General features: G+C 41.0%; 1 protein-coding gene across 2 annotated transcripts in view; it reads right to left on the bottom strand.

Annotated features, from left to right (window-relative positions):
* supt5h (SPT5 homolog, DSIF elongation factor subunit) overlaps window positions 1-26,471 on the bottom strand; it is a 34,692-nt gene extending 8,221 nt beyond the window's left edge. The window contains exons 1-28 of one of the 2 annotated variants that reach the window (XM_010893847.3): window positions 26,333-26,471; window positions 25,764-25,881; window positions 15,727-15,886; window positions 15,569-15,637; window positions 15,305-15,310; window positions 13,842-13,853; window positions 11,546-11,615; window positions 11,386-11,451; window positions 11,219-11,284; window positions 11,085-11,115; window positions 10,916-10,984; window positions 10,513-10,764; window positions 10,310-10,399; window positions 10,148-10,218; window positions 9,933-10,038; window positions 9,719-9,812; window positions 7,230-7,366; window positions 5,963-6,118; window positions 5,708-5,854; window positions 3,815-3,961; window positions 3,450-3,575; window positions 2,413-2,500; window positions 2,168-2,287; window positions 1,833-1,935; window positions 1,633-1,760; window positions 1,446-1,551; window positions 892-1,050; window positions 409-577 (exon numbers count right to left, since the gene is read on the bottom strand). In XM_010893847.3, the coding sequence (XP_010892149.2) occupies window positions 409-577; window positions 892-1,050; window positions 1,446-1,551; window positions 1,633-1,760; window positions 1,833-1,935; window positions 2,168-2,287; window positions 2,413-2,500; window positions 3,450-3,575; window positions 3,815-3,961; window positions 5,708-5,854; window positions 5,963-6,118; window positions 7,230-7,366; window positions 9,719-9,812; window positions 9,933-10,038; window positions 10,148-10,218; window positions 10,310-10,399; window positions 10,513-10,764; window positions 10,916-10,984; window positions 11,085-11,115; window positions 11,219-11,284; window positions 11,386-11,451; window positions 11,546-11,615; window positions 13,842-13,853; window positions 15,305-15,310; window positions 15,569-15,637; window positions 15,727-15,886; window positions 25,764-25,850 (2,835 nt within the window). In that variant the 5' untranslated portion in view covers window positions 25,851-25,881; window positions 26,333-26,471. The remainder of the gene's footprint in view (window positions 1-408; window positions 578-891; window positions 1,051-1,445; window positions 1,552-1,632; window positions 1,761-1,832; window positions 1,936-2,167; window positions 2,288-2,412; window positions 2,501-3,449; window positions 3,576-3,814; window positions 3,962-5,707; window positions 5,855-5,962; window positions 6,119-7,229; window positions 7,367-9,718; window positions 9,813-9,932; window positions 10,039-10,147; window positions 10,219-10,309; window positions 10,400-10,512; window positions 10,765-10,915; window positions 10,985-11,084; window positions 11,116-11,218; window positions 11,285-11,385; window positions 11,452-11,545; window positions 11,616-13,841; window positions 13,854-15,304; window positions 15,311-15,568; window positions 15,638-15,726; window positions 15,887-25,763; window positions 25,882-26,332) is intronic. The other variant, XM_010893848.3, reaches the window with a different exon arrangement.
* Between the last annotated feature and the right edge of the window lie 763 nt (window positions 26,472-27,234).

Below are 27,234 nucleotides of genomic sequence, written 5' to 3'. Positions count from 1 at the left end.
GAGGTCTCTAAGGTACGAAAAAATACCGGTCTAGATTTCACATGGGATTGGCTTCAAAAGACATATCTTGACATAGTCACGATTCCATTGGGAGTTGCTAAGATAAAGCAAGGCTAATTAATCGCTATGTGGATTTCACAAAAATTATGAGAAAACAATTAAAACGACTCTGCCGTTACTGGTTCCGACTGGAGTCAACTCAGACTTCAGCCATAGTCACTCATGACTCATTCCGAACTAATGCACCTGGGGCTTCCTGCTAAGCAACTCGACTCAGTTATTGTTATCTAAAACATACACACAAAAAATGACAAAACCCGTAAGAACAGTCCCTCTATTCTTCTCATAACGGTGGGTCCACAGGGTAGCATAACACCTGGGCCGCCCACATGTGGTGATGTGTCTTACCTGGTACGCCATGGGTGAGGGCGTGGGGTGGTAGCTGGCTGGTGAGTGTGTGTTCTGGTAGCCCACTGGGCTGGGGGCCACCTGGTGGTAGCTCTGGGGGCTGGGGCTGGGCTGGTACGAGCCCTGCGGGGACGGGGCCGCATACGGCGAGTACTGTTCCGTGTTGTACCTGGGAAACACGCACTCAGTCAGAGGACTTGACAGGGACTGGAAACTAAATCTAATACACACCCGGAGGTTGTTTGCTGCTTGAACCACCGGCAGCCTGGTGGTTACAGGGTTGGCCAGTAACTGAAAGGTAGTTGGTACAAATCCCAGAACCGACAAAGTGAGCAATCTATCAGTTGACCATAATTTGCTCCTATGAATCATTCTTGGTGAGAACAGAACCTGAAAAATTACTAAAATACTGATAGAAGATGGCAAACTGTCATTGATATCCTTGTGCGTGTGTGTGTGTGTGTGTGGGGGGGGGGGACTCACATGGCTGGGGTGCCTGGAGTCTGGGGGTTGTACTGGGGGTTGACCTGGGGTGAGGGCACCTCTGGGTAACCAGGTGTTTGGGGGTTAGGCGTGCCCCCGTAGCCCTGGGGGGAGGGGGAAGGCTCGTCATCATAACCAAACTCATAGTCATCGTCAGCCCTGTAATAAGATGAACAGAGAATCAGGTTAAGCCCTCATGTGATACCTAGTAACAAAGATAATATTAAAAAACAAACAAAAAAAGATACAATTAAATAAAACAGATTTTCACAATTGTAAGAGCACAATCATTAAGCTTAATGTACAAAAATACAAAACAGAACATTTATCATGATCTGAACTCAAAGATCTAAGACTTTCTTACACAAAAGGCCTATTTCTCTCAAATATTGTTCACAAATCTGTCTAAATCTGTCTAATTTTGCTCAGTGTATGTTCACTGAGGCATCACATGGTCGCCTCAGCATATCCATAAAACACCATTTGACATGGCATGAGTGAACCCTTAGACAACGCAGGGCGGATCTCCAGGTTGCCTGCATGGGTCTCCCTACCTGGAAGGAGTGTTCGGGTTGTTGGGGTCCCACGCTCCACTCTGCCCCGGCGTCCTGCTCCCATCATGCAGCGGGGTCTGCGAGCCGTAGTGCGGTGTACGGCTCCCTGCAGGGGAACAGATGTTACAGATTTCTATCTACAGATGGAGGTCCACAGAAGTATTCCCTCGGTGGGGTTGGATCTCACCGTCGTGTAGGGGCGTCTGGGAGCCGTACATCGGGGTACGGGAGCCTGTCCCGTACATCGGGGTCTGGGAGCCGTACATGGGGGTACGTCCGTGTGTGGAGGTCATTCCGCCATGCCTCTTGGCTCCCCTGAAAAACAAATCATTAGCATCCCCAAAGCAAACGCATTTTTGCAACATTTCATGGAGGACGTGAACTCACATTGTAGTGAGACGCTGTCGGTCCACCGAGATGGTCTGGCAGGTTGAGTGAAGCTCCACTCTGGCGGTCGACTCCGTGGCATCCTTTACTACTCCAATGTAGCCTAGCCAACCAACACACGGGTTAGGCCAAAATACAATACAACCCTTTCAGTAAAATAAACAAAAGGTTTAGGACAAGATCACTTTTAATGACATGACAGAAAAGGCTGGCCAAAAGGCACACTACTGAAAAGGATCAACTGTTAGTTGATCCATGGTGCAACAACATCCCCTGCCAGTCCTCTTCATCCCAGTGTCTGGCAGGGGAATACCGTGATCTGGTTCAGTCCTCACCCTTGTAGGGTCCCTGGGAGATGCGGACTGTCTGTCCAATCAGGTCGTTGTCTCTCCTCCCCCGGCCACGGCCCATACCCCCTCCTCCTCCTCCACCTCCTCCGCCTCTCTGCTGCTGGCCTGAAAAAAGAACAGTACAAAATAAACGGTTTCCTAATGTCTGAAAATCTGCAAAAACGCTTATCCAGATGATATTACAGAGTGGGACTCTGACCACTTCATGACAAGAGCGGTTCTCTACTCACCACCTCCACCTCCAGGGTGCATGGGGCTGCTGATACGAGGACTCATCGGGGCAAAGCCTCCAACTGTGAAGTTTGTAACGTCTCTGGGCTGTAGCCAATGGAAATAAAGGTTAGGTTGGATGGATTCAGACTGGGTGAACAATGAACACCAAACTCCAAACCCCACTTGACCCACTTCAAACCCTACGCATGTTGAGTTTTGGATGAGGCAGACAGAAGCAACACGAGGCAGACAGCCTGGCTGCATTGATTACAATGCAGTATTATCTTAGTCCTGAATGGACCGTATTTAATGTGGTATTTGCTTTTAGACATGCAGAGACCCAAACAGAGGTTGAAGTGAAAAAGCATATTGAATGTGCCCAAAGTGAAAGGCAATTCTGAGCCAATCCTGCAGTAAATTGTTATTGATGTTATTCTCTTTGAAATAACCTGTCACTTTAAATTATTTCGCACTGGCACTGGGTCACTGTGGAGGCTCGCTGCCATCTACATGCTCAGAAATGTTTCAGGAAAAGAGCATGAGATTGTTACGCTCACACCGAGTTGCCCAACATTTGCAGACTAATAGGGGCAACACGTGACTAATTGCACTGAAATGGAATGGAATCAGAGGGATTTCACTAGCCAAATAAGTTGACTAGTAAAAAGTTGAATAATTGTTGCAACCCTGGTGACCAGTAAAAAAAAAATGTATTAAATGAAATACCAGAAGCAGCAAGGTTCAGAGAAATCTGCTATTCTGTCCTTGTATCTGAAATTTACCCACAACCACAGCTGCTATGGAAAAGAGTGCATGCTGAATTACTAATCAAGTCCTATCAGTTGTTCTAAGAGCGCTTGTGAAATAGCTTAACTCATGTCAGTTACTCCGGGTAAAAGCACCCGCTAAATTACTAAAATTAAAATGTTGTCTTGTCTGCAAATATAGCAGATGTACAGAACATATATATTTAATCAAAAAGACATTTGCTTCAACTTCGAATGGTTGTGTTGGTGAGGTCATTTAGCCTCGACCTTGATAATGGTTGACTGACCTTTGACCCCCCAGCCAGAACCACATGGCGCGTCTTGCAGACAAACATGCCTCCGTTCTCCACTAGCTTCTTACAGTGCAAGAAGGCAAAGCCACGGAAAAGGTGGCGGATCTCTCCCTCACGACCCTAGCAAGGATACAAAACACCAGTCACACGCCAGTCATGTTTTCGCCACACCTCTGGTAAATACAAAAAAGAAACAAATAACATGGATGGCGATATGGCCTTGAACAGTTCAGTCAACACAATGTCCAGTCTCCTCATGAATACTTTAAGGCCTCTGACTGAGTATATAGTACCAAAACCTACAAGGAGCTGACATGGTGGAATCAGTTAAACAACAGAACTGTGCCAATGAATCTTACAGAGTGTGGCCCGTCAATGACTTTGACAATGTCTTTGACATGGATGTTGTTCTGCTCCGAATCCAGAGCCACGGCGAAGCGGTTGTCTTTTCGCCGATTCACCCCTTGGTGACGCACTGTCAGCACTTTGCCGTGCATGTTGAGAACCTGAGGAGATGAAGAAAACAGGGTGAAGGGACACTCCGGGATTTGGGCAGAACTGACAGTTAAACCCAGGTGGAAGACTGTTGTAACTGCATAGATTACGGCTGATCATAAAAATAAAGTGTGCTTCTCCAAATTGTCTTCGAAGTTTCCAAGGCATAAAGAGATGAGGGGACACGATACAATAATGTTTTATACTTAGATACCGTGTGTAGTGTCACAATTTACACCATCGCGATAATCAACACTAAAACAATAAGTCTATAAGCCAATGTCAGCAAGCGGCACTTGGTCCAGAGAGATAAACCCAGATACAGCTGGGTTCAATGACTCGTATGTCAATACATTTCAACATGTTGATGCACAAACATTAAAACATGTTTTTGCAATGGGTCCTTTTTCCTAAGGACACCTTTTTAAAGGCTGCACCTGGCATTCATGCATTGGGTTCAGCACACTGCACCTAAAATGTGACCCTCTCATTACAAAAATTGGAAGAAAGTGTTTACTAGTTACTTGGCAATAACCTCTAGTGTATCAGTAGCGCTGAGCTCTGGAACAAACGTCCTGGTACTCAGCCAAGATTTCTGCATGTAAACAGCAGCTCTCAAAAGCATCCACCCCCGTTGGACATCACATTTGATCGTGTCCAGATGGATTTAAATCAGGTATGTTTGGCAACACTATACGGCTATTGTACAGCACGGGGGAAACAGGAACGAGTTAACACTGTAGCAGACAGCAGTGAATTAGTAGCCTCTGTGAAATAGGCATAGTGTGTGCTCGTTTATCCTCAAAAATACGGTTGACAAAGCACCAAACAAAAGAAATGTTCTGAATTGTTCTATAAAATGTTTGGTATAGAAAAGGTACAAGATTTCATATAATGCACTACTGGGGTCCTCAAACATGTTATTGCTAACCTCCTTCGGAGGATTGGTATGCAGGCACGTTTGGCTGCCGCTGCTCACTGGATTGTTTTTGATTGTTTTATTGTTTTAATACTTGATTGTTTAGCACTTTGAGGTCATTTAATTGATATAAAGTGCATTATAAATAAAATTTATTATTATTATTATTATTGTGGACATTTGTCCATCATAGGGGGTAATATTACTTTAGAATAAAAAAATAAACTTCATCTTGAAAATAATATTTTCTTGGGAGACCTCTGATCAAGAGGGGTCACCTGTAAGGATAAGCTAATTTCAACTGATTCTATACCCAGAAAAGGTATAAACAATGTTATGACTACAAAACTACATTTGGTTTTAATCATATACCGCAGAATGTAATCTCTGTATGCATTAATTGTATGTAGTATATAGTTTTAGCAAAATAACCATGAATTGCTACATTGCCCCTCATGTTTTCAGCAAGAGGCTGCATGGCCAGAGCAAAAAAACTTGGTGAAAGCACACAACCCTATCTTGTCCCTTAGTATAGGTTAAATCTGGGTCCCATTGACAGGATGGTATTTTAGAGTGGTTCCTGTATAGCAGTTGAATGCAATTTATGAACCCATTCATATAGCAACCACATTTGCCTATTGATCTGCATTCTAGAGCACAAAGTGGACCCATGTATAAAAATGACGAATTGAAACAGATTTTAGGAGGCTTTACATTTCTGAAGTACAGACTTTTGAAAGATTACAAGACCCCTGGCTTCAAAGGAAGAACATTTTATTATTGATCTTAACCTCAGAATGTCTGAAGGGCATTTCATATTACAGTTAAGAGTACCAACCTGGAAAGTCTCCCTCTCCAGCCGGACGATGACTCCAACGGTCTGAGGATCCAGTTGGACGAGCTCTCCCCACTCGTGCTGCCCGCCGGCATCAACCCCTGATGCCGTCTCAGAGCACAGCTGCAAGTCCCGAGGCAGGACCTTCAACTTTACAGCACACAAAAATGCCACGTTAATAATGTTCAAGTCAGACAGTAACACAATCATTTAGACCATGAAGTAAATGTCCCTGTCCAACAAAGTTACGTTGTTTACCTCGTGCATGGTGAGATCCGAAAAGAGGATGACAAAGTTCTCCTCCACCCGTACAATGAGACCGGTGTCGCCCTCGTAGCGGCCTGCGATGACCTTGACATGGTCACCCATACGAAAGTACTTCCTCAACTCATGGGCCGGGAACTCCAAAGGATCCTGCAAACAGACAAGGCATTAATGGAAAGTATTACTAATTGTCAGTGGGACATTTTATTTCTCAACATCACAGCGATTACATCAACTTATCTTCATCAGCTTAGATTGGCCTGTATGCAAGCTACTAGCTGACTTTGTAGATAAAAGCAGTATTTTTTAGCACAGATAGTGAAGCTTTATTGTGCATTATTGACAATAATTTGACAGTTGTTTAGAGTCACAGAAACATGCCCCAACAAGCTGTTACGCCTAACCCACCTAATTGAGTCCAGAAAATCCTGTCAGGAATGTCACCACCCAGAGCACACAGCAATAGGTAAAAACACACGCCCCTTGGGACTCCTGATCTCAATCAAGGAGGTGAACCCTGGCACTGGTGGATGCCTCAGACTTCTACCCAACTAGGGAACCATACACGGCAAACTATGTAGATCCAGCCAACATGAAAATTATAGGCCGGCCTGAGGTGGATTTAGTTAATTTTTTAAGAAATAAAGAAAAACAAGAAGCATATTAGCGGTCAAATGATTGCACTATTTAGTTGTTTGAACTGCAGTTAATGTTAGCCATATGGGCAGTTTGTTTTCTAACAATATTTACTTCTGTTTAAGAAGGTTTGGAGAAACACAGTAACTTTGTTTTCTGTTTCTCCCACAGGGTACACAGGATGTTTGGCTGGGCCAGTTACAGTCATAATTCAAAGCCAAGCAAAACTTGTCTGCACACACAATTATCACCTACAAAGCCTCCATATTGTTCTTTATGATGCATTTCAGTCACTAAATGACAGAATAATGACTTGTTAACCAAGGTTACTAATGGCAAAAGATCTGCATAGTGGTCTAGGAATAATGTGGGAACAAATGGTTTAGATTGAAATTCCAAGAACTCTAAAAACACCTCAAATGATAAAATCAGAAACATGTTTTTTTTTATTCCTGGTTGCAAAATTTAATTACATCGACATTTAAAGTGTTTATCTCTCCTAACAACAATCTGGCATGTTACAGCTGGACCCAGGGTTTATACTATTTTTTAACCAAAAATGTTTTCCCACAGAAAGTTCTTGCAGGACAACTGTGGCATTGGTATTTTTGCCACTCGATATTACCTTGAGGTCCTCATGTTTTGGCATGATGGTGATCTTGTTGCCGTCAACACTCAGGATCTTGCCCTGCAAGTTGATCAGCTCGCCCTCACACACCTCCACATTGTCCCCAGCTTGGAGGTTGTGCTCACGCTCCTTACCTAGAATAACAGAAAACGTGGTAAATTGGGGTATCTAAAAGGTTCAATCAAGTTTAATTCAGCAAGTTGCCAATACAATGCCACTTGACTTGGGGGGCATCGGTTTGCACAACAAACCTGCAAATATTCACCTCCTGAAATAAACCAATAATTGTTGGTGGTTTCACAATATGATTTCTCCTCCCGGCAAGTTAAAAGAGCAAAAATAGCTTCTATATTACTTGTTTGGCTTTTCTGCAAGACAGCAGTGGGAAACTTGATTCTTTCATAAGAAAGGGATAATTTAGCAATTCTGCCAATATCAACATAAGTTGATAGTTGTTTTGCAAATATTTGGAAAGTTTCCACTACATCCAAATACGGCATTGGTAAGCAAGCAAGTTTATTTATATAGCACAATTCATACATAGAAGAAGCAATGCAATGCGCTTTACAAAGAAAAAATACAACAGCATAAAAACAAATACCCTAATGAGAACATCAAAACAAAATCCTAATAAAACTGAATAAAAACAGGACAAAAACATAGGAAGCTATAAAAGCAGTACAGTGCGGTAAAGTTCAAGTGCTCAGACACACGCGTGTGAAAAAAGTGTTTTAACCTGGATTTAAAAATGGAAAAGTTTGGGGCACATCAAAGATCTTTTGGTAGTTTATTCCATTTGTTTGCAGCATAACTGCTAAATGCAGTTTGACCAGGTTTAGTTTGGACTCTGGGATCTACTAGCTGATCTGTGTTAATGGATCTAAGAGCCCTACTCGGTATATACACATATAAGAAATGTATTCCGTGCCTAAACATTTCAGAGAGTTATAAACTAAAAGCACCACTTTAAAATCTATTCTGTAACTGATTGGAAGCCAGTGCAAAGATTTAAGAACCGGAGTGATGTGCTCTGTTCCCTTGGTCCTGGTTAACATTCTAGCAGCAGCATTCTGAATGAGCTGTAGCTGTTTTAGTCTTTTTGGGGAGTCTAGTTAAAAGGCCATAAAAGCATGTATGAGCTTCTCTTGGTCTTTTTGGGACACCAAGCCCATGATTCTGGCTATATTTTTAATACGATAAAATGTGGATTTGCTGACCGCTTTGATATGACTGTTAAATGTAAGGTCTGAGTCTGTCAGAACACCAAGATTAAGCACTTGGTACCTGGTTTTTAGGGCCCGAGTATCCAGCTCTTTACTAATACTCATTATTTTATTTTTGTTGCCAAACACAATCTGTTTTATCTTGATTTAATTGTAGACATTTTTGGTTCATCCAGGTATTTATGTGCTCTATACAGTGACACAGTGAGTCTATTGAGCTGTTGTCATACGGTTCGAGAATCATATATATTTGAGAATCATCGGCATAGCTATGGTAGTTAATGTTCTTCTTCTGTAGAATTTGGCCCAGAGGTAGCATATAAAGATTGAACAGAAGCGGTCCCTGGGGAACTCTGCAAGTCATAGCCACCCTAACAGATATGGTTTATGCAATAATATTCAGCGAGAACAGAGCTGAGACCATTGTAGCTGCAATTAGCTAATGAAGGAATTAGCAGATAGCTAAAATGAAAAGGAGCAACATGGCAAGCATTGGTTAGCCAAACTAAAAGATGCCCCAACATCATTCAGGTCTGCTGTCTGGGAACATTTCGGTTTCCCTGTAAACTATAACAGAGATTGCCAAAGAGGGGTGGATAAAACTTACGAGTAATAAAATGTACAAATAAACTTACGAGGCAGTACCAGTAACGTGACTACTCAATAATTCATACATGGAAAATAGGTCAAAATTATTTTTCTTCTTCATTGGAAGTAACGTAAAGTGGTCCTGTTCTGTTTAAGGCATGTGACTGTATTTGATATATGCTGTTGAACTATGAAATCTTGTCGAAGTTCTGTTTTAAATAACAATTTTATTTCATGTTATAAGGCAGTCTTCTGTTTTGTTGTCCCTTCGTTTCCATATGATCCTGGAAAAGCTAACAAGCTACACATGTTAACTATTATAACAAATGGAAAATCTAAATACAAATGACATATTACTCAGGCATTCATTTTGTTGATGCATCGAAACCATACCGAACTGTATGGTACTGTACCGAACAGTGAATTTGTGAACAGTTTCAACCTTAGTGTCACTGCACTTATAGGGGGTTATAGTTTTTCTTAGCCACAGGTGCAAGCAACACTGTTGTTGCTTGCTCCTTGGGATTTCAGGCTGGGTGTTTGGTAAAATCACTTTGGGACAACTGCTCATGTAAAAGGGTTTTATAAATACATTTAATTGACTGATTGAAATACACAGCATCCAGTAAATACCCAACGTCGTACACACTAAAATGCCATGGAAGTGCCAGTTACCTGCAGTTTCCGTAACCACCTCTAGATCAATGCCTTCTGGCTGGTCCTCAAATTTCTCCAGCTCTGACAGTGTGGGCTTAACTCCTTCAGTGATCTACACAAGATGACAAATATGCTGTGTCAATGGGTGTAGGTCACACACATTTTGGCTCCTTTTGACCTAATAGGGATGTGAACAAACATAAGTGGTATTGACGTGACACGGCCTTCTTACCACAGCAGACATGGCAAAGCTTTTGAAAAGGAAACCTTTGCGACTGTAGCGGTTAGCTTCAAATATCATGAAGTCTCCATCATGGCTAACATCCCCACCAAGAGACCTGAAAGAAAACACTCCATAATGTATACCATGGCTGTGTATATCTTAACCATTCAGGACAATATCATCCCCATAAATATACTGTGTCTTTGGGACATGTTTATTTGTACCTGATCTTTTCTGCATCAAAGAGCCTCTGGGCTGGTCTCTTGAACTTCTTCCGCTTTGCAAACCAGTCTTTCTGTGGGACCCACAAGAAGAGAGTCAGGGGATACCATTGTAGAGGATGGTGAGCAGACAGCTGCCAACAACGGAGTCCTGCTGTTTCCTACCATGCTCATCCGGGCCTTGATTCGGTCTAAATCTATCCTAGGGATCATCTTCAGTGATATTGTGTTCTGACTGGGCTCCACATAGTCCACCTATGGGAGAAAAATAAATGTTTTAAAAACATGGAGAAATCTGCCTCTGAATTCAATATAAATATTTGTCAGTATTTACAAGGGTTGAGTTTCACAATGCATTTTAAGCACACCTGGGCAATGTCATCTTTATAGAGGCCTCTCTTGAGTCGGACCCATGACTTGGGCTTGAGGTTGGTCACCTCTTTGACCACCTTGAGGACGTCTGTCATCTCCTTAATAGGAACCATCTGCTGGTTCCAGAAGCCCATCCTCAGGTTGCCCACTCCCTCAATGGCAGCCTTGACATGAGTCTGCTTGTACGACTCAACATAGATGTAACCTTTGACATGTTCAGGAGCCACTACCGACTTGATTTGGAGTGGCTGTTTGGAGATGGCGTACAGAAAATAAAGGTTTAACAGAACCTCAAACAGCCTTTAGTTCTGTTTTCTTCAATAAGAAATAGAATACAGATCAATGCACAAATGCATAGGTACTAGGGACATTTAAAAGCATGACCTGAGGGGGACATACCGTGTCTGTGAATTGATAGGCAATGAATTTCCTCATCAAGGCAATGGCAGTTGCTCTCTCTTCGCCAATCTGTAATGACAAATGTTAGAACGACACAGGAAAATTTTAAATATATATAATGACATTGCATGATTTTCTTTAGGATGTTCACAAAACAAGAGCAGCATACCTTACACTTCACAGTCCAAAGATTAGGATCCCTTTAAAAGAAATAAGATTCACATTTTTGGATAATCATATGATTAATATTGAGGATTGTTGCACAATAAAAATACACATTTTAGAGAAGGTCTTAAAACTTACTTAACGCCAGGGAGAAGCTGCTGTTGTGTGATGTCATCAGAAAGTTCTTCAGAACCACCAGGAAAACTACAGCGGGAGTCAACACAGATGATTACCACCTCTCAAGAGCAAAGTCAACCATCACATTTGCATCAAATTTGACAGATTTTAACTCTGAAAATACTCACTCATTTCCTGACTGCTTAGCATACTTCCTCATGTAATATTCACCCAAGGCCTCCTCTCTGGAATCTCTGAAATATCCAAACAGTATCAAGACCACAGTTTAAAATGGGTAACACATGAAATGCAGATAATAATGGAGCCTGGAATCAATAACAACAGTACCGCCAGAGGTTCTGAAGCCTGCGGGAACCAGAGTTGTCCTCATCCAGGACCACATGGTCAATGTTGGAAACTGAAGAGCAAAAACTCAGTCAAGACAAAAACCTTAAATAAGAAAATACATTATCTCAAAAGTAAGTACACCCCTCACATTTTTGTAAATATTTGAGTATATCTTTTCATGTGACAACACTGAAGAAATGACACTTTGCTACAATGTAAAGTAGTGAGTGTACAGCTTTTAAAACAGTGTAAATTTGCTGTCCCCTCAAAATAATATAACACACAGCCATTAATGTCTAAACCGCTGGCAACAAAAGTGAGTACACCCCTAAGTGTCCAAATTGGGCCCGGAGTGTCAATATTTTGTGTGGCCACCATCATTTTCCAGCATTGCCTTAACCCTCTTGGGCATGGAGTTCACCAGAGCTTCACAGGTTGCCACTGGAGTCCTCTTCCACTCCTCCATGACGACATCACAGAGCTGGGGGATGTTAGAGACCATGCACTCCTCCAACTTCTGTTTGAGGATGCCCCACAGATGCTCAATAGGGTTTAGGTCTGGAGACATGCTTGGCCAGTCCATCACCTTTACCCTCAGCTATACAAAATGTACACTGTTATACAAGCTGTACACTCACTACTCACTACATTGCAGCAAAGTGTCATTTCTTCAGTGTTGTCGCATGAAAAGATATACTCAAATATTTACAAAAATGTGAGGGATGTAATCACTTTCGTGAGACACTATTTATACATTTTCTTCAGTGCAAACAACCGTTCATCCAAGAACCTCTCAGTGTACATTTACAGAGATTACATAGCTTTTTCTTAGCTGTATTCAAACACTTTTCTGTTACAATGAATATAGAGTAAAGGTTCAGACTGTACATTTTTAGGGTATTTAAATCCGTATTGGATGAACCATGACAGCTTGGTTTGTACACGGTACTGCCATAATTTTAGGGAGATAAGAAACCCTACTCAGCAGTAATTTACTTCATAGTTCTTAGTTTGTTCACCCAGTACAGCCAGACATACACTCTCTTTATAGCCAACAACAACTCCTGGATATTGGAACACAATGGACACTACCAGTCAAAGGTTTTAGAACACCATAATTTCTCCAGTTTCAACTGAAATATACACAGTTTAATGTCTTAATGTACTCGAAATTAAAGCATAGAACCAGAAAACGATTGGAGGGCAAAAATAAATCATGGAATCGTTTTGCTTAACAAAATTATATCTACATTTTTGGATCATCAAAGTGGCATTTTTAATACAATGGAAATCAAATATTGTTCGTAGAGTCCATAATACTGTTGCAGAATTTCCCACTAAAGTGTTGCACTTGTAGGTTGCTTTGCTTTCAACCTTCTACCCAGACCATCCCAAACCAGCTTTGTGGGGTTTAAGACTGGCCACAGTGCTGGTCATTCTAGGACTTGAAGCCTACAGTCTTTTGTTCTTCTAAGGTAGTTCTGACATAGCCAGGAGGTATGTTTAGGGTCATTATCTTGCTGTAGGATGAACCCCTGAACAACTAGGTAAACAGCAGAGGATATGGGATGGAGCTGCAAAATGCTGTGGTAGCTGTTTTGGTCCAAGGTGCCACTCAAGTCGCCGACTCTGGATCCAGTAAAAGTGCACCAGACCATCACTCTTCCTCCTCAATGTTTGACAGTTGGTGTTACATTTAGGAACCATCCTTTTACCTACTCGATGGTGTACAAAAACTCTGTGTGATGAACTGAAAATGTTACATTCATTGGTCCACAAGACGTTCTTCCAATCTTCAGTAGTCTACATGGCCCAAGCAAGCCTCTTTTTCTTATTTTACTATCTTAGCAATGGCTTTCTTACTGCCAGTCGATCTTTCAAACCTGCAGTCCGAGGTCTTTTCTTCACATTTGAAACTGACACTTAAGCTGTGTTAAGCTGTGTTTGAAGTTTTCCTAGCTTTCTTTGCAATTTATCTACAGGAATGACCTACAGTTAAGGGTTATAATGGTCTGTTTGTCTTCCTTTGTTAATTGCCTTTCTCTCACCATTATGTGAGCAATATACTACTTCCTGGAGTACAATACTGTCCAAATGATGCTTAAGAGGATGTAGTACTTTTTTTGTAACCACGTACCCGTGTACCATTTCAGGTTATTTACTGTACTTCAATTGCTGAAATTTCAATAAAATCTGAAAAAATTGGGGTGTTCTAAATTTCTGACCAGTAGTCTATGTTTCACCCCAAAGGGAAGGTGAGTCATTTTAAATCTGAAAGACAACTGAAAACACTTACCCTCAGCCTCCTCTGCTCGGAGTCAAGGGAGGTTCGGGTAGAGGGAGGAGTGCACATTAAGAGCCAAATGACATTGTCATGTGCACCCAGCAAAGAGTGGCAAGGGCACATGTAGCAACAAATGACAAAAAAGGGAGAAACACATTAAACACATTAATGATGGTTGAAAATGAAAACTACACTGAATGGCAAACGTATGATTGGAATGCGAATGCTCGTGAGAAGTTCGGACATGGCTGATTGATGTGCCACAAAAAGCGTAAATAATATCAGTTAGCTAATTCACACATATTAGCTTTCTTTTAATAGGTAGCAGTTTCAGGCAAATGGCCACATTTGGTTCTTTCTAGGCAGTTATGCGGTCCAAGTATTGGTTGGACATATCGCTGACTCCTCTCAGACATACCGTCCAACTACGTTTCTGCTGCATTTTTCTAACTATGAACTAGATCACTGCTGCCAAATGCAATAAAATAACATACTACTTCTAACTCAGGTAGTTGTAGTCATTATTCAAGATCCTGGTCGCAATACTTTGTTGTGGCGCCCACTCTGGACATCTGGAGAATTTAGCATTGAGACACATTTTGACCTGGTTAAGTCAGAGGTACTGATAATTATATTTAGAATTGGAGCAAGTTGGGACAATGTCTGGAGTGCATTGGTTGGGAATTTGGTTCCATGTCATGGACCACATGAATGATCTAAGCGCATTTTCCCCCAGGCCTAAGTCAATTTAGAGCAGCATAGCATATAAACACAACATGACTAATTTAGTGAATACCACACACAGCAGCGGTTTCTTATGGCAGATGAAAATAATTTTACTCTTAAATATATGTATATTTATTTCATACTTCAGCCATTTTATGCATCCCTCAACCGGGAAGCGTTAAAAAAAAGAGTGGAGAGTGAATGAGCTGAGAGAAGTAGGCCAGATTCAAACCTACACTGCAGCAGTACATGCACAGGAGGCAGGGTCTTATTGGTACATGGTGGTTGCTGGACCATCCTTTCACCGCTAACAAAAACACTGATCTACTGAATCAAGCAATAATCAAGAATCAAGTCAAAAACATCTCTAATCTAGACATATCGTCAAATACCCTGACCTCAGGCTGTGATCCTATCAAGCCCACATCAGCTTTCGGCTGAGTTGATTCGACAGGTGTTTGAACATCCACCCGTAAATACATGTTAGGATTGGCATGTTTGCTTTTTGCTGCATATTAAGATATGCCCAAATAATTTTTACTGCCCTGTTCCAGAATTTTACAGGCTATGCCCAGATCTTGATGGGGCTAAAGAGATCCCAATAATGTATTTGCCATCTGTGCTTCCTTGGATAAGATGGGCAGTAGTGCAGAAATGGGGGTGGAGTTAAAATAGAATGACTTGTTGAATGTGCTAACTAATCCACTGAATTAAATACAAGGAAAACAGAAAATCTGGAATTGATTTACCGTTAACTGAGGGAGGCATGCACAAGAAAAGAAATGATTAGCACAGGAAGAACAGTCATCATTTGCACATTATATTTTTGATTGTATTTCTTTTAGATCTGTCGCCTATCTGCACAATTCAACAGGCAAATCAATCATGTCTAAACTATCTAAATCACCACAAATAGAAGATATTTACAAAAACTTTTAAACTGCCCCACTGTTTCTAAAGAATTCCCACTCAAATTGTAGATCTCCTTAAATATGGCAGCAACGTGACCCCACCTTTCTCCAAAATATCTTCAGCGCCGTCTTCCCATGGTTCTTCTTCATCTTCATCTTCATCATCAACATCTAACCAAATTTATTGGGAAAAGGGAGAGTTTGTTTAGCTTTATTATATTAAAAACATGGCCTGCTCGTCTAGTGAAGCTTTGTCTTACCGGCTTCATCCAAGATAAAACCTCCATGCCTCGGTTTCTTTCGGGGACGATCATCATCATCCTCTTCCTCTTCATCATCATATTCCTCCTCATCTGCTAGGTCTTCCCCTTCCTCTTCAGCTGCCTTATCACTGCCAGATAAACTTGCCTGCCCATCGTCCTATACAAGAGGAAACATTAAAACCAATTGAAAGTTGCATTGTCACTTTGGAGCAAATCTAGGAGGTTTGTTAAAACCAGTTCTGATATCAACAAATGAGGGGAGGGCATCTGTTCTTCCCACCCAGAAACTATGCAGTCCATGCATCAACAGAACATTAAACACTGCATTGTTACAGATAAACTAATAAGCTAGTGGGCTGGCTATGTCTACTAAAGTAGGGTGTAGAGTCTTGTGACAAAAACAGAGGCAGCCATGAAATTGAACAGCGTTTGAGTCACTACACACAGCTAGCTGCTTCATTGCGACTAGGGTTTGAATCCTGCTAGCAGATAACCCAAGGGTGTCCCGTGGAGGGTGTTGCAATTGGCCAGTAGCCCAGTGTGAGCTGTTTTAGTTGCTTTCTCTGCTGAAAATCTGGCAACAAGTCGCTTTAATCTAAATAAATACATTTTAGTATGGGGGGGGGGGGGGCGCAGTCACATACTTATGGTACATCTGGAATAGCTTATCGTAGTATTCTCATTTGTCCAAGTGCAGCACTTGGAAGAAGGGACTAAAGGGACCAGCAGGGCCAGGGGGTTTGAAACTTAGTGGCCCCAAAAACAAACGTTGTAAACAACATATAACCAAATACTTTTGTTGCTTAACATGATTAATCATGATTAATATATACACTTTCCTCACATTTCTAATCATAAAAATGAATAAAAAGATAACTCAACAAAACATTTGACTTTTAAACAAAACAGTAACTCATTCATCCCCAAGGAACAAGGTGACTGGCTGGTCCATCTTAGTTACTAAGTATGTGGCTGTTATATGTTGTGCAATCACCCAATGTGCATCTGCATTTAAATTCCTGATACGACCTAGGACCCTAAAGACGAATTGTTAGCCACCTGCTTGGCTGTCATGCTGACCAGGTGCTCGTTGCTATTGTCATGGCCGGTCAGGGATTGTTTGCGGAAGTTGCCTTTGTAAAAAGACCCACATTTGTCCGCTCTAGCCGGGAACTTATGACAGACCACACAGCGCATCTGAGTTCCATCGATGTCGAAACAGGTAAATCATTTTGCAATGAGGTAAAAATGTTCGCATTTGTTTGAGCTCGTAGTTATCGTAGCCTGCCTTCTTCAATTGAGTGACTCGCACAAGTTAAATGTTTTATTGAAAAAGAATAAGACAGCCAGGCGTCACATCACTGCTTAACATCAGACTGGCCAACAGCGTGCGAAAGGAGCTGAAAGGTAGTCATTTGTGAATGTGCCAGACAATGAAACACCTGGAGGATGTTGAGTTTATAATACAATAACAATTTTTTACAATCTCAAAATGTTTTGCATTGGCCCAATCGTGACAGTGACTTGCTAGATTCAACTTTTTATTGGCCCGGGGCCATTGGGCTATTGTTAATGTTGAGCCCTGCTGGTGTTCTCTAGTGAATGCCAATGGAGTTGCGTGATGCTGGGCTGCGATCCCACTAGAGAACGTCTTGCTGTTGCCTCTCCATTTCAACTGTTGTCATTTTAATTTGCACCAAAACAGGTGACACTTATTCACAACCTCTTATGCTTCCTAACTAGACAGATTTATATCCCTGAAGTTTAATGGACATGGGTGTTACACTGTGATCATTATGTGTTCCCTACATTTTTTTCGAGCAGTGTATGTATCCTGGTGAAATCGCAATCACTTCAGCATGTTGCAGATCTAGCAGCTTACATTACAGCGACTAGCTCAGAAGAAGCAGCTCCGCCGCTACAGAATATGTTCAAGTTCATTTATTTATATAGCACATTTAAACAGCCGCTAGACAGACCAAAGTGCTTTACAGAACAAGCATATAAAAAATAAAAGCAGCAAAAGAACCAATAAACATATAGAGAACCTCTAAACTAAAATTTACTTTAAAACAAAGACACAAATGTAAAATAGTAAAAACAGCCCAAGAAAAATCATCAAAATGCTAAAGAGAACAGGTGTGTTTTAACCAAAGACTTAAAAGCAGAGAGGTTTGCAGAGAGAATATGCCAATGTCGCATCTGATTTGTTGCATTAATAATAATCACATCAACAATTGGTTGACGAAACGATGTTGAGTGACGACCTTGGACAACCCTGTGCTTCTGCCAGACAAGCCTACTGACCACGATATATCAGCTGGTCAAATTGCCACCAAATGATAGGCAATTTTCCTGGACATAATTACTGAAAGAAAACAAAAACATTGAGAGAAAATGCATTACCAATGGTTTGTTTACTGAATGAGCAGTGACAGTTTCGATTATGCTGCAAGCTCCTTAGCAATGGAAAAACATGTGCTCTCAGTAGCAATGTATTTTAATTGTGGAAAAAGCCACTTGAAAGTACATGAAAAGGGCAAATAGCACCGTGCCAAAAAGCAAAACTGGCACAAATTAGAAGACAATAATCTGGCAAAAACACTGACTGCGCCAAGTCAAGAATTCCAGGCTCTATTAGTACAGCACTGGAGGGCAATGTTACTGACATTTGCCATTCACCATAAAGAAACCAGGCACATAGAGGACATTCAGAAACTTCAAGGGAATTGTCTTGGAAAGACAGAGATGTTGACACAGTTTGCTCCTATATAAAGCAAACACTTGCTTTATATAAAAGGATCATTACTTAAGTAAAACCATCCAAACCTTATTGAATAAAGGAAAAGGTTGTGTAATACTCTCCTTGAACAGCACAATAACTTGAAATTGAACACTGCAGACTGTGGTGTGCAATCCTATAATAACTGATCTAATATAAAAGGACACACTAAGTGGGCCCAGAGAAGAGTGACACGACAGTAAGGCCATGTGTGCTCCCTCCAGCAGACATCTGTGTGTGGTTGGTTGGCATTCTTTAGAAGGATCTAAAACCTCTTACAACCCTTCAGCTCCTCAGTACAACTCTGGTCCATACTATACGGCCATGGGACGCTCAAAGTAAAAAGACTGTCAACAACTATATGGGAGGTTCGCGTTAGCGGTGTGAAAGAACTCTGCTACCAAATTCCATTTGGGTGATTTCTGTTATGATTTAAAAATGAGCCAAAGAACTGTGATAATAGATGGCTTCATATGATCACTATCCTTAAATAAAAATGTTTTGCATGACCAGACATATTTTCAAAAAGGAGAGAGATGAGATCTTTAGACAAAGGACTTTCCCAGGATCTGGAGATTGTCAAACAATAGCTGGTATCAAAAGGGGTTAAACAGGTTCCAAATACATATTGAAAGTATTTTGTTTTACAACAGCATCTGGTCTTATTTAATTACTCATAAAGGGGTGAATATTTTCAAGTACTTTTTTGGAGTTGAAAGGATTACAGATTTGTTACAGGGATAGCAAGCAGGTTTATTTATTTAGCACAATTCATACACAGAAGCAATTCAATGTGCTTTACAGAGAAAAGGAGAAATAAAAATACAACAGAATAAAAACAAATACTAGAAAACAATTGGAAAGGAAATAAAAAGGTGCAGTGGTCTCATTTTATTTATGACACTTTATGTGCTCTATACAGTGACACATTGAGTCTATTGAGCCGTTGTCATACGGTTCATATATATTTGAGTATCACTGGCATAGCTATGGTATTTCATGTTGTTGTTCTGTAGAATTTAGCCCAGAGGTAGCATTTAGAGATTATACAGAAGCGGCCCGAGAACTAATCCCTGGGGAACTCTACATGTCATAGCCATCCTATCAGATTCATGATTGCCAATAGTATAAAAGTAACTCCGGCCATCTCAATAAGATCTGAACCAATTAATGAGTGTCGCAGGGAATCCTACCCAATTTTCCAGCCTGTCTAGTGTTCTATGATCGACAGTGTCAAATGCTGCACTGAGATCTAATAGAACCAGAACTTTTCTTTTTTTGAATCAGTATTAAGCTGTACATAATTTAAAACCATTATCAGAGCCGTTTCAGTACTGTGGTGTGGTTGGAAGCCTGCTTGAGTTCACAAAATTGCTAAATTGACTGAAGACATCCTTCTTAATGATCGGGGCTATAAAAGAAAGATCTGTAAGAGATCTATAAATGTTCAATATAGATGCATCCAGTGTTCTCTTTTTTAATAGAGGCTTAATGGTGGGTATTGTGAGATTCTTATTGATCATTCCCGATAAATGTTGCCATCTACAGTAGCTCTGCATAGTTCATAGTTTAAGCTACAAAGACTTTGTTTATAGATGTCAAACTGGATTTGAAGTTTAGTTTTCCTCCACTTACGTTCTGCTTTCCTACATTCTCTTTTCAGGGCGTTTACCATCATGGCGGTTCCCCATGGTGATTTCTGTTTGCTCGTAGTTTTCTTTACCTATAACGATGCAACACATTCCATGACATTCAATATTTTGGCATGAAAATTATCCAGGAGTACATCAACTGCCTCTGCACTTATTGTTGGAGAGATAGTGATGGCCTCCAAAAACCCAGCATTGGTACTCTCATTAATGTACCTTTTCTTAACAGACACAGAGTTTACTGGAACATCCGGGGTGATCAGTGATTCAAAAAAGACAGAAATGATTGGACAGGGCTTTAACCATGACAGAGGAAATATCAAGACCTTTGGAGATCTAGAATGTGGCCTCGAGTGTGTACACGCTCCATCAACTGTTGAGTGGGATCAAAAGTGTCACGTAGTGCAGGAATAACGTTGCCATTATGGTCCGTATTATCATCTATGTGGATATTAAAATCCCCTGCTATAATAAACAAGTTATAATCAACGGATATAACAGAAGTTCAAGATGATTGTAAATGGTTAAAAAAACAAATTGGGAGTGCCCTTCAATGTAAAACAGAGGTATTCAAAGGAAATAAAACTACCAAGTGTATTTTCTTTGCACTGGAATGTATCTTTGAATAGGGCAGCCAGTCCTCCACCTTTCCTACCACTTTGACAAGTATTCATAAAACCAAATATTTCGGGTGCTGTCACTTTGAGAACAGTAGCACTAAAATTTTCTGTTAGCCACATTTCTTTGAGAAACTCTAGGTTGCAGGATATTACCATGTTATTTACCAACAATGATTTGTTGGCAAGAGATATTACATTATGAAAAGCCAACTTAATAGAGATAACAGGGGTTCCTGGACTAGTAGGTTGACATAGTACAGACAACAGATTAGACAGGTTTACTTCATAAATTGCATACACTCGATTCCTTCTATTTCTAATCAATACAGGAATATAGATAGAGAGATTAATGTTCTGCAGGTCAAAGACGGAGTGAGATCAACAAATTGGGAAACCAACCCAAAACCACACATTTGTAGTATATACATAATTTTATGACTATATACCTTGTCATTTGACTGCATTCTGTAGTTCAAGTTATTTATCAAACATGTGAAATTGGAAAGAGAAGCAAGTCAACAAACACCAAATAAAAAACCCACACTGCAACACCCTCTAGACAAGCTCGGGCTGGCTAAGGAACTTTTTACTTTGGTGGCTAGGTAATAAAATAAGCATATCAACTAGTAAATACAAAGTCAACATCACCATATTAAATAATTATTTAGTCATAAAATAGCTAACACTGCACTAAGAGTTCAAGTTAAAAAGTCCATGTTTAAGTTTGCTGACCTGGTAACTAGGCATGACAGATATTATAGAAGGGATATCTGAAACCTGATGGTCAATGTACATACGAACACATAATGCTTCCACCCAGCAGATGCTCGAGCGGTCATATTCAGGTTTATCATGCAGTGTCACTCGATTGCTAAGCTAATGCTAGCACAGCCACTAGAGAGCATTTGATTAATGAAAACAAAGAACATTCACTGATTTCAGTGAGGTTTCCACATCCTCCCAAAAGTATCTCTGTCTAAAAGCAAAGAAAAAAAAAACAGTGAAAGAGAGACAGGAGAAGCACATGTCCCCCAATATTAGAAGCAGGTAAGGTAACCCCACAATAATCACCTTGCGAAAAACATGAAGCACACGGTGCCAATATCCAACTCACTCTTATGCCCTAGACAGGAGACTAGGGCTGGGAATTGAAAGTGACCTTGCGATATGATCGAGAGACAATATTATCACAATAATTGCCAATGTGATAAGGCTGGGTGATATAGCCAACAACTAATTTAATATAGTTAACTATGATGATATACACATGGCATTTTTCACAAGGAAAATGTGCACATTTAAGGCAATTACATTTTTCCTTAGTTGGGCTTTCTACTTGTTTTCTGAAAAGATTACGCACACACGCACACACTTTCACCCATTATATTTCAGTGTCAATATAATATTCTGATATGATTTGAAAATGTATTCAGAATAATGGTTTAATATACTACAGTATTGCCTTGAGATTCAATCTTCTGTAGTTCCGCAAGTTTTTCAATTGGACTTCTATAAACAGGCTTTTCGGTAGAATAATTTAGGATTATGCTTTAAAAAAACAGATAAGAAACCAGGCAAGCCTAGTTCAGCTGCCCCGCAATTAAAAGCAATAAATGTTGTTGCCCTTACCAGATTCGAACCCGGGTCTCATGTGAGTAATAGGCTTACTAGTATCTAACTTGGAATAGTCAAAAGAATTTAGCAATTGCTGGCAAGACTGGCTGTCAACATTATCCCCACAAAACACGGGAAACAAGAGTGCCTTACATCCTATGTCATTTTAAAGCCCACTGGAGGAGGCAGTCCCTCATGCAATCGAGTTTTGAAAAGAAGCTGCATGGAGTATACAATTTACGGGCCCTACCGTCTAAATATATTGTACAAGCTGCTGCTCAGTTGGTATAGCGGGGTGTGTCACGATTCAAATGGGGGGTCAGCACGACAGCATTCACTACTGTAAGTCGATTTGGATAAAAGCATGGGCTAGATGTTATAAATATAAAAGCAATGCTTTTTTTCTTTATGACATCTGTCAGTGTTATCCCACTTCTGCCATGATGCACTGTTTCCCTCTAACTATTGCTGGAGGTTAAAGTAGGGGAAACACTAAAAGTAATTTAAGTGCACACCACAAGGTAAATATATTGTGTTTGTGTAATTTAAGGATGCTTCAATGAGTGGTTAGAAGGCCGGAAGTTGAAAGAAGCATATTGGTATGTCACAAAAAATAATGGACATAAATTGTGATAATTCAGTTTTTCAGTTTAGTTTTCAAGCAAAACTGTGAAACCCTATTATATGTTGCAATTCAAAATGGTAATAGTTCTATCAATTCAGTCAAAAAATAAAATCATAGCAGGTGGTAAAATGGTGGTAGAGGGCACCTAATTCGTAAAGACTTGGCACGCCACTAGCTACCAGCTGCACTTGGCACGCCACTAGCTACCAGCTGCACTTGGCACGCCACTAGCTACCAGCTGCACTTGGCACGCCACTAGCTACCTGCAAGACTGTGAAACCCTATTATATGTTGCAATTCAAAATGGTAATAGTTCTATCAATTCAGTCAAAAAATAAAATCATAGCAGGTGGTAAAATGGTGGTAGAGGGCACCTAATTCGTAAAGACTTGGCACGCCACTAGCTACCAGCTGCACTTGGCAACGCCACTAGCTACCAGCTGCACTTGGCAACGCCACTAGCTACCAGCTGCACTTGGCAACGCCACTAGCTACCAGCTGCACTTGGCAACGCCACTAGCTACCAGCTGCACTTGGCAACGCCACTAGCTACCAGCTGCACTTGGCAACGCCACTAGCTACCAGCTGCACTTGGCAACGCCACTAGCTACCAGCTGCACTTGGCAACGCCACTAGCTACCAGCTGCACTTGGCAACGCCACTAGCTACCAGCTGCACTTGGCAACGCCACTAGCTACCAGCTGCACTTGGCAACGCCACTAGCTACCAGCTGCACTTGGCAACGCCACTAGCTACCAGCTGCACTTGGCAACGCCACTAGCTACCAGCTGCACTTGGCAACGCCACTAGCTACCAGCTGCACTTGGCAACGCCACTAGCTACCAGCTGCACTTGGCAACGCCACTAGCTACCAGCTGCACTTGGCAACGCCACTAGCTACCAGCTGCACTTGGCAACGCCACTAGCTACCAGCTGCACTTGGCAACGCCACTAGCTACCAGCTGCACTTGGCAACGCCACTAGCTACCAGCTGCACTTGGCAACGCCACTAGCTACCAGCTGCACTTGGCAACGCCACTAGCTACCAGCTGCACTTGGCAACGCCACTAGCTACCAGCTGCACTTGGCAACGCCACTAGCTACCAGCTGCACTTGGCAACGCCACTAGCTACCAGCTGCACTTGGCAACGCCACTAGCTACCAGCTGCACTTGGCAACGCCACTAGCTACCAGCTGCACTTGGCAACGCCACTAGCTACCCGCAAGACTTGGCAACGCCACTAGCTACCCGCAAGACTTGGCACGCCACTAGCTACCCGCAAGACTTGGCACGCCACTAGCTACCCGCAAGACTTGGCACGCCACTAGCTACCCGCAAGACTTGGCACGCCACTAGCTACCCGCAAGACTTGGCACGCCACTAGCTACCCGCAAGACTTGGCACGCCACTAGCTACCCGCAAGACTTGGCACGCCACTAGCTACCCGCAAGACTTGGCACTCCCCTAGCTACATGCAAGAGTTGTCACACACCAGATAATAGCTCTCAACTCTTTCAAGTTGACTCTTTTCAAGTAGAACTCTTGATAATAGTTCAACTTTCTCTCAAGGCGACAGATAAGATGCAAATCTGTAGTTATCAGCAAATCTTAATTTGTCAATGGATGAATTGTGTATCATGTTTTGTTAAAGATGCACTAGGTAGAATATTTGTCATAAAAATAAAAAAAGAATTGTCTATATAAACATGGTGTCTAAGTTAAATGAGGCCCTGTGAGGGATGGTTAGCACCACTGACAGCTCAGCTCCCTGCCCCCAGAAACCCGCAGTGAGAAAATGTGGCTCGGGTAGCGTCAATGCAGCCATTCCTGTTCCAGACAGTCTTTAGCAAATCATCTTTTGCAAGGCGGGGCTTGACTCCGTTTGTGAACATAAATACTGCCTGGAGGTAACATTATTCCATGACAAGGAGCAAAGAAGTGACAATGACAGACAGATATGACAACCAAATGCCAATTCCTCCGCTGCCTACAACAGCATACACATTGAAAACTGCAGGGCAAAGAAAGATCTCGGAGTAGCACTTTTCGTAAAAAATAACGCTGGATAAAGCAAAGGCAAAAACAAGAGCATCATTTCCAAGGTGGAAAGAACAAATGGCATTGAAAACGAAGTTCAACTATGATTTAGTGCTTTTTCTTCTTGACAAGCCAATTGATTGATTTACATTATTATTAAAAATTGTTTAGCGAACTGGTTAGTCTAAATAAACCCAATTTACATAAAATATAAATATGCCTAAAGAAACCACCAGATAACTAAAACTTCTTGCCAGTATTGGTGCCATTACAGATTATTTTGACCTATTAAACAATATAACAATTGTTTGTTTTTTTCCAAAAGCACCTGTCAGTTAATCATATTTAAAGAGATGGGAAAAACAGCCATTAGCCAAACAGTGTGTATGTGAACTTTCACTTTAACATTGACCTGTTCAATATTTCTTAAAAGAATATATAGACTCGCAATGTTACAGGGTGTCAAATCCACCTGAAATATATTGCTCTCTCTTTCTAAATACTACTTTGTACAATGGAATACAAAGTATAACACATTAATAACTTTTCATATGTACTTAACAGTGGACACTGGAAACTCCATCTTACATAAATGAGAAAGTGGTCAAGCTAACAGTTACGGTGACGTTATCTAAATATTCAGCTATTAGTAGACTTAAGTAGCATAAATAACATGTGGTTGCCATAGCCGTTATAACCATCTTACCTCTGCCTCATTTTTGTCAACCTCTTCAGCTTCGCTGCTTTGTTCACTCTGGTTGTCAGAGAAGTCGCTGTCCTCGCTGTCCGACATTCTTGAAACAAGGGTCACCTCTTTAAAGAGACTGAATTGAGAAATACGTAATATTAATAAATGTACATTACCAACAGTACAGATTGTAGTAACTTATTTTGGGGCTTGGTAGACGTAATCACTAGGAAGTCCTCTAAGCTACGCTAACCTGTATAGCAATTTAAAGCTAAGCTATCTTGCGTTACCTAGCTAACATTTAAAACGAACTATAAAGTTAGCATAAAGACACTTCAGCATTACACTAATTCACTAGTTACCAAGCTAGTTACGTTGCTATATAGCGATCTAGTTATTAAGATACTGTAGTTATTTAGCTAGCTAAAATCAAGGCCTAGTAGCCCCCTCGGTTCAAGTTGGTCAGCTAGCTAACTAACGTTAGCAAACAACCCATTCAAGTGTCCTAGCTCGAGATGTGAGATTCAAAGTTACACCACCAAATGTAACGTATATTTTTATAATTGAGTTGCAAACATTAGTATTACCTTTAAACGTGTCTTGGTTTGAACTTAACTTCAAATAAAATATTGCTAAATAAATTCAAAAAAATATTAGTCACATCCACGTCTTCATCAGCTAAAAAGAAACACAAGATTTGGAAGTCTACCAACAACCTCTCGCGATACTTTGAAATAATGAAAGTATTTGATTATCTGTTCCGGGTTGCTCCAGATTGAGGAGTTTGCATCAGAATGTAATTGCGTTCGTTTAGTAATAGTCTGCCCGTGCGTCATGTCCAGGTTCTACCGTGTATAACAAATTGACCACAAACGTTTTCTATTTTTGTAACCTTATCACTAATTTACTACATTAGAGAGAACGTAGTTGTAAAGGGGCTACACATGGTATTTATTTAACGGCCTGCAAGTGCTGTGTGAAAACTGCTCCACAACACCACTCCAAGGTTCTCCTGCAGGTGGTGAAGCCAGCCAAAGGCATCACCAGGCCCGTGGTGACCCTTAAAGTATACATAGAGTTCTCTACATTTATTGGTACTCTAATGAGATCTTAGTGTAGGGTGACCAGGATCCTCCCGTATTAAAAAATAAAATGCATTGTCCCTTACAGAATCAATACGGGACGCGATTTATCTCGTATTTTGTGCACACCCTACTCTAATGCATGCACTACGTTTTCACAAGCTTGTATTGACATGAGAAATGACAAATAATAAAAACTCAAGAGTTTCATGAGACATAGCGGAGAAGTATTAAATCAGAATGACATTCGAGTTGTCTGTCACTCAGCGTCATCGTTGCCCTGGTTATGGAAACTCATTTAGCAGCGCAGAAGACCCGCCCTCTCCGAGCGCGCGAGATGTGTATATGTGTGAGAAACATCTGTTTTCTCAAAAAAAAACATCTAAATTTCTCCACAACACACAGTT

The sequence above is a fragment of the Esox lucius genome, chromosome 1 (genome assembly GCF_011004845.1).
Source record: "Esox lucius isolate fEsoLuc1 chromosome 1, fEsoLuc1.pri, whole genome shotgun sequence".
In the NCBI taxonomy this organism is placed as follows: domain Eukaryota; kingdom Metazoa; phylum Chordata; class Actinopteri; order Esociformes; family Esocidae; genus Esox; species Esox lucius.
This window is presented reverse-complemented; position numbering and strand designations above follow the sequence as displayed.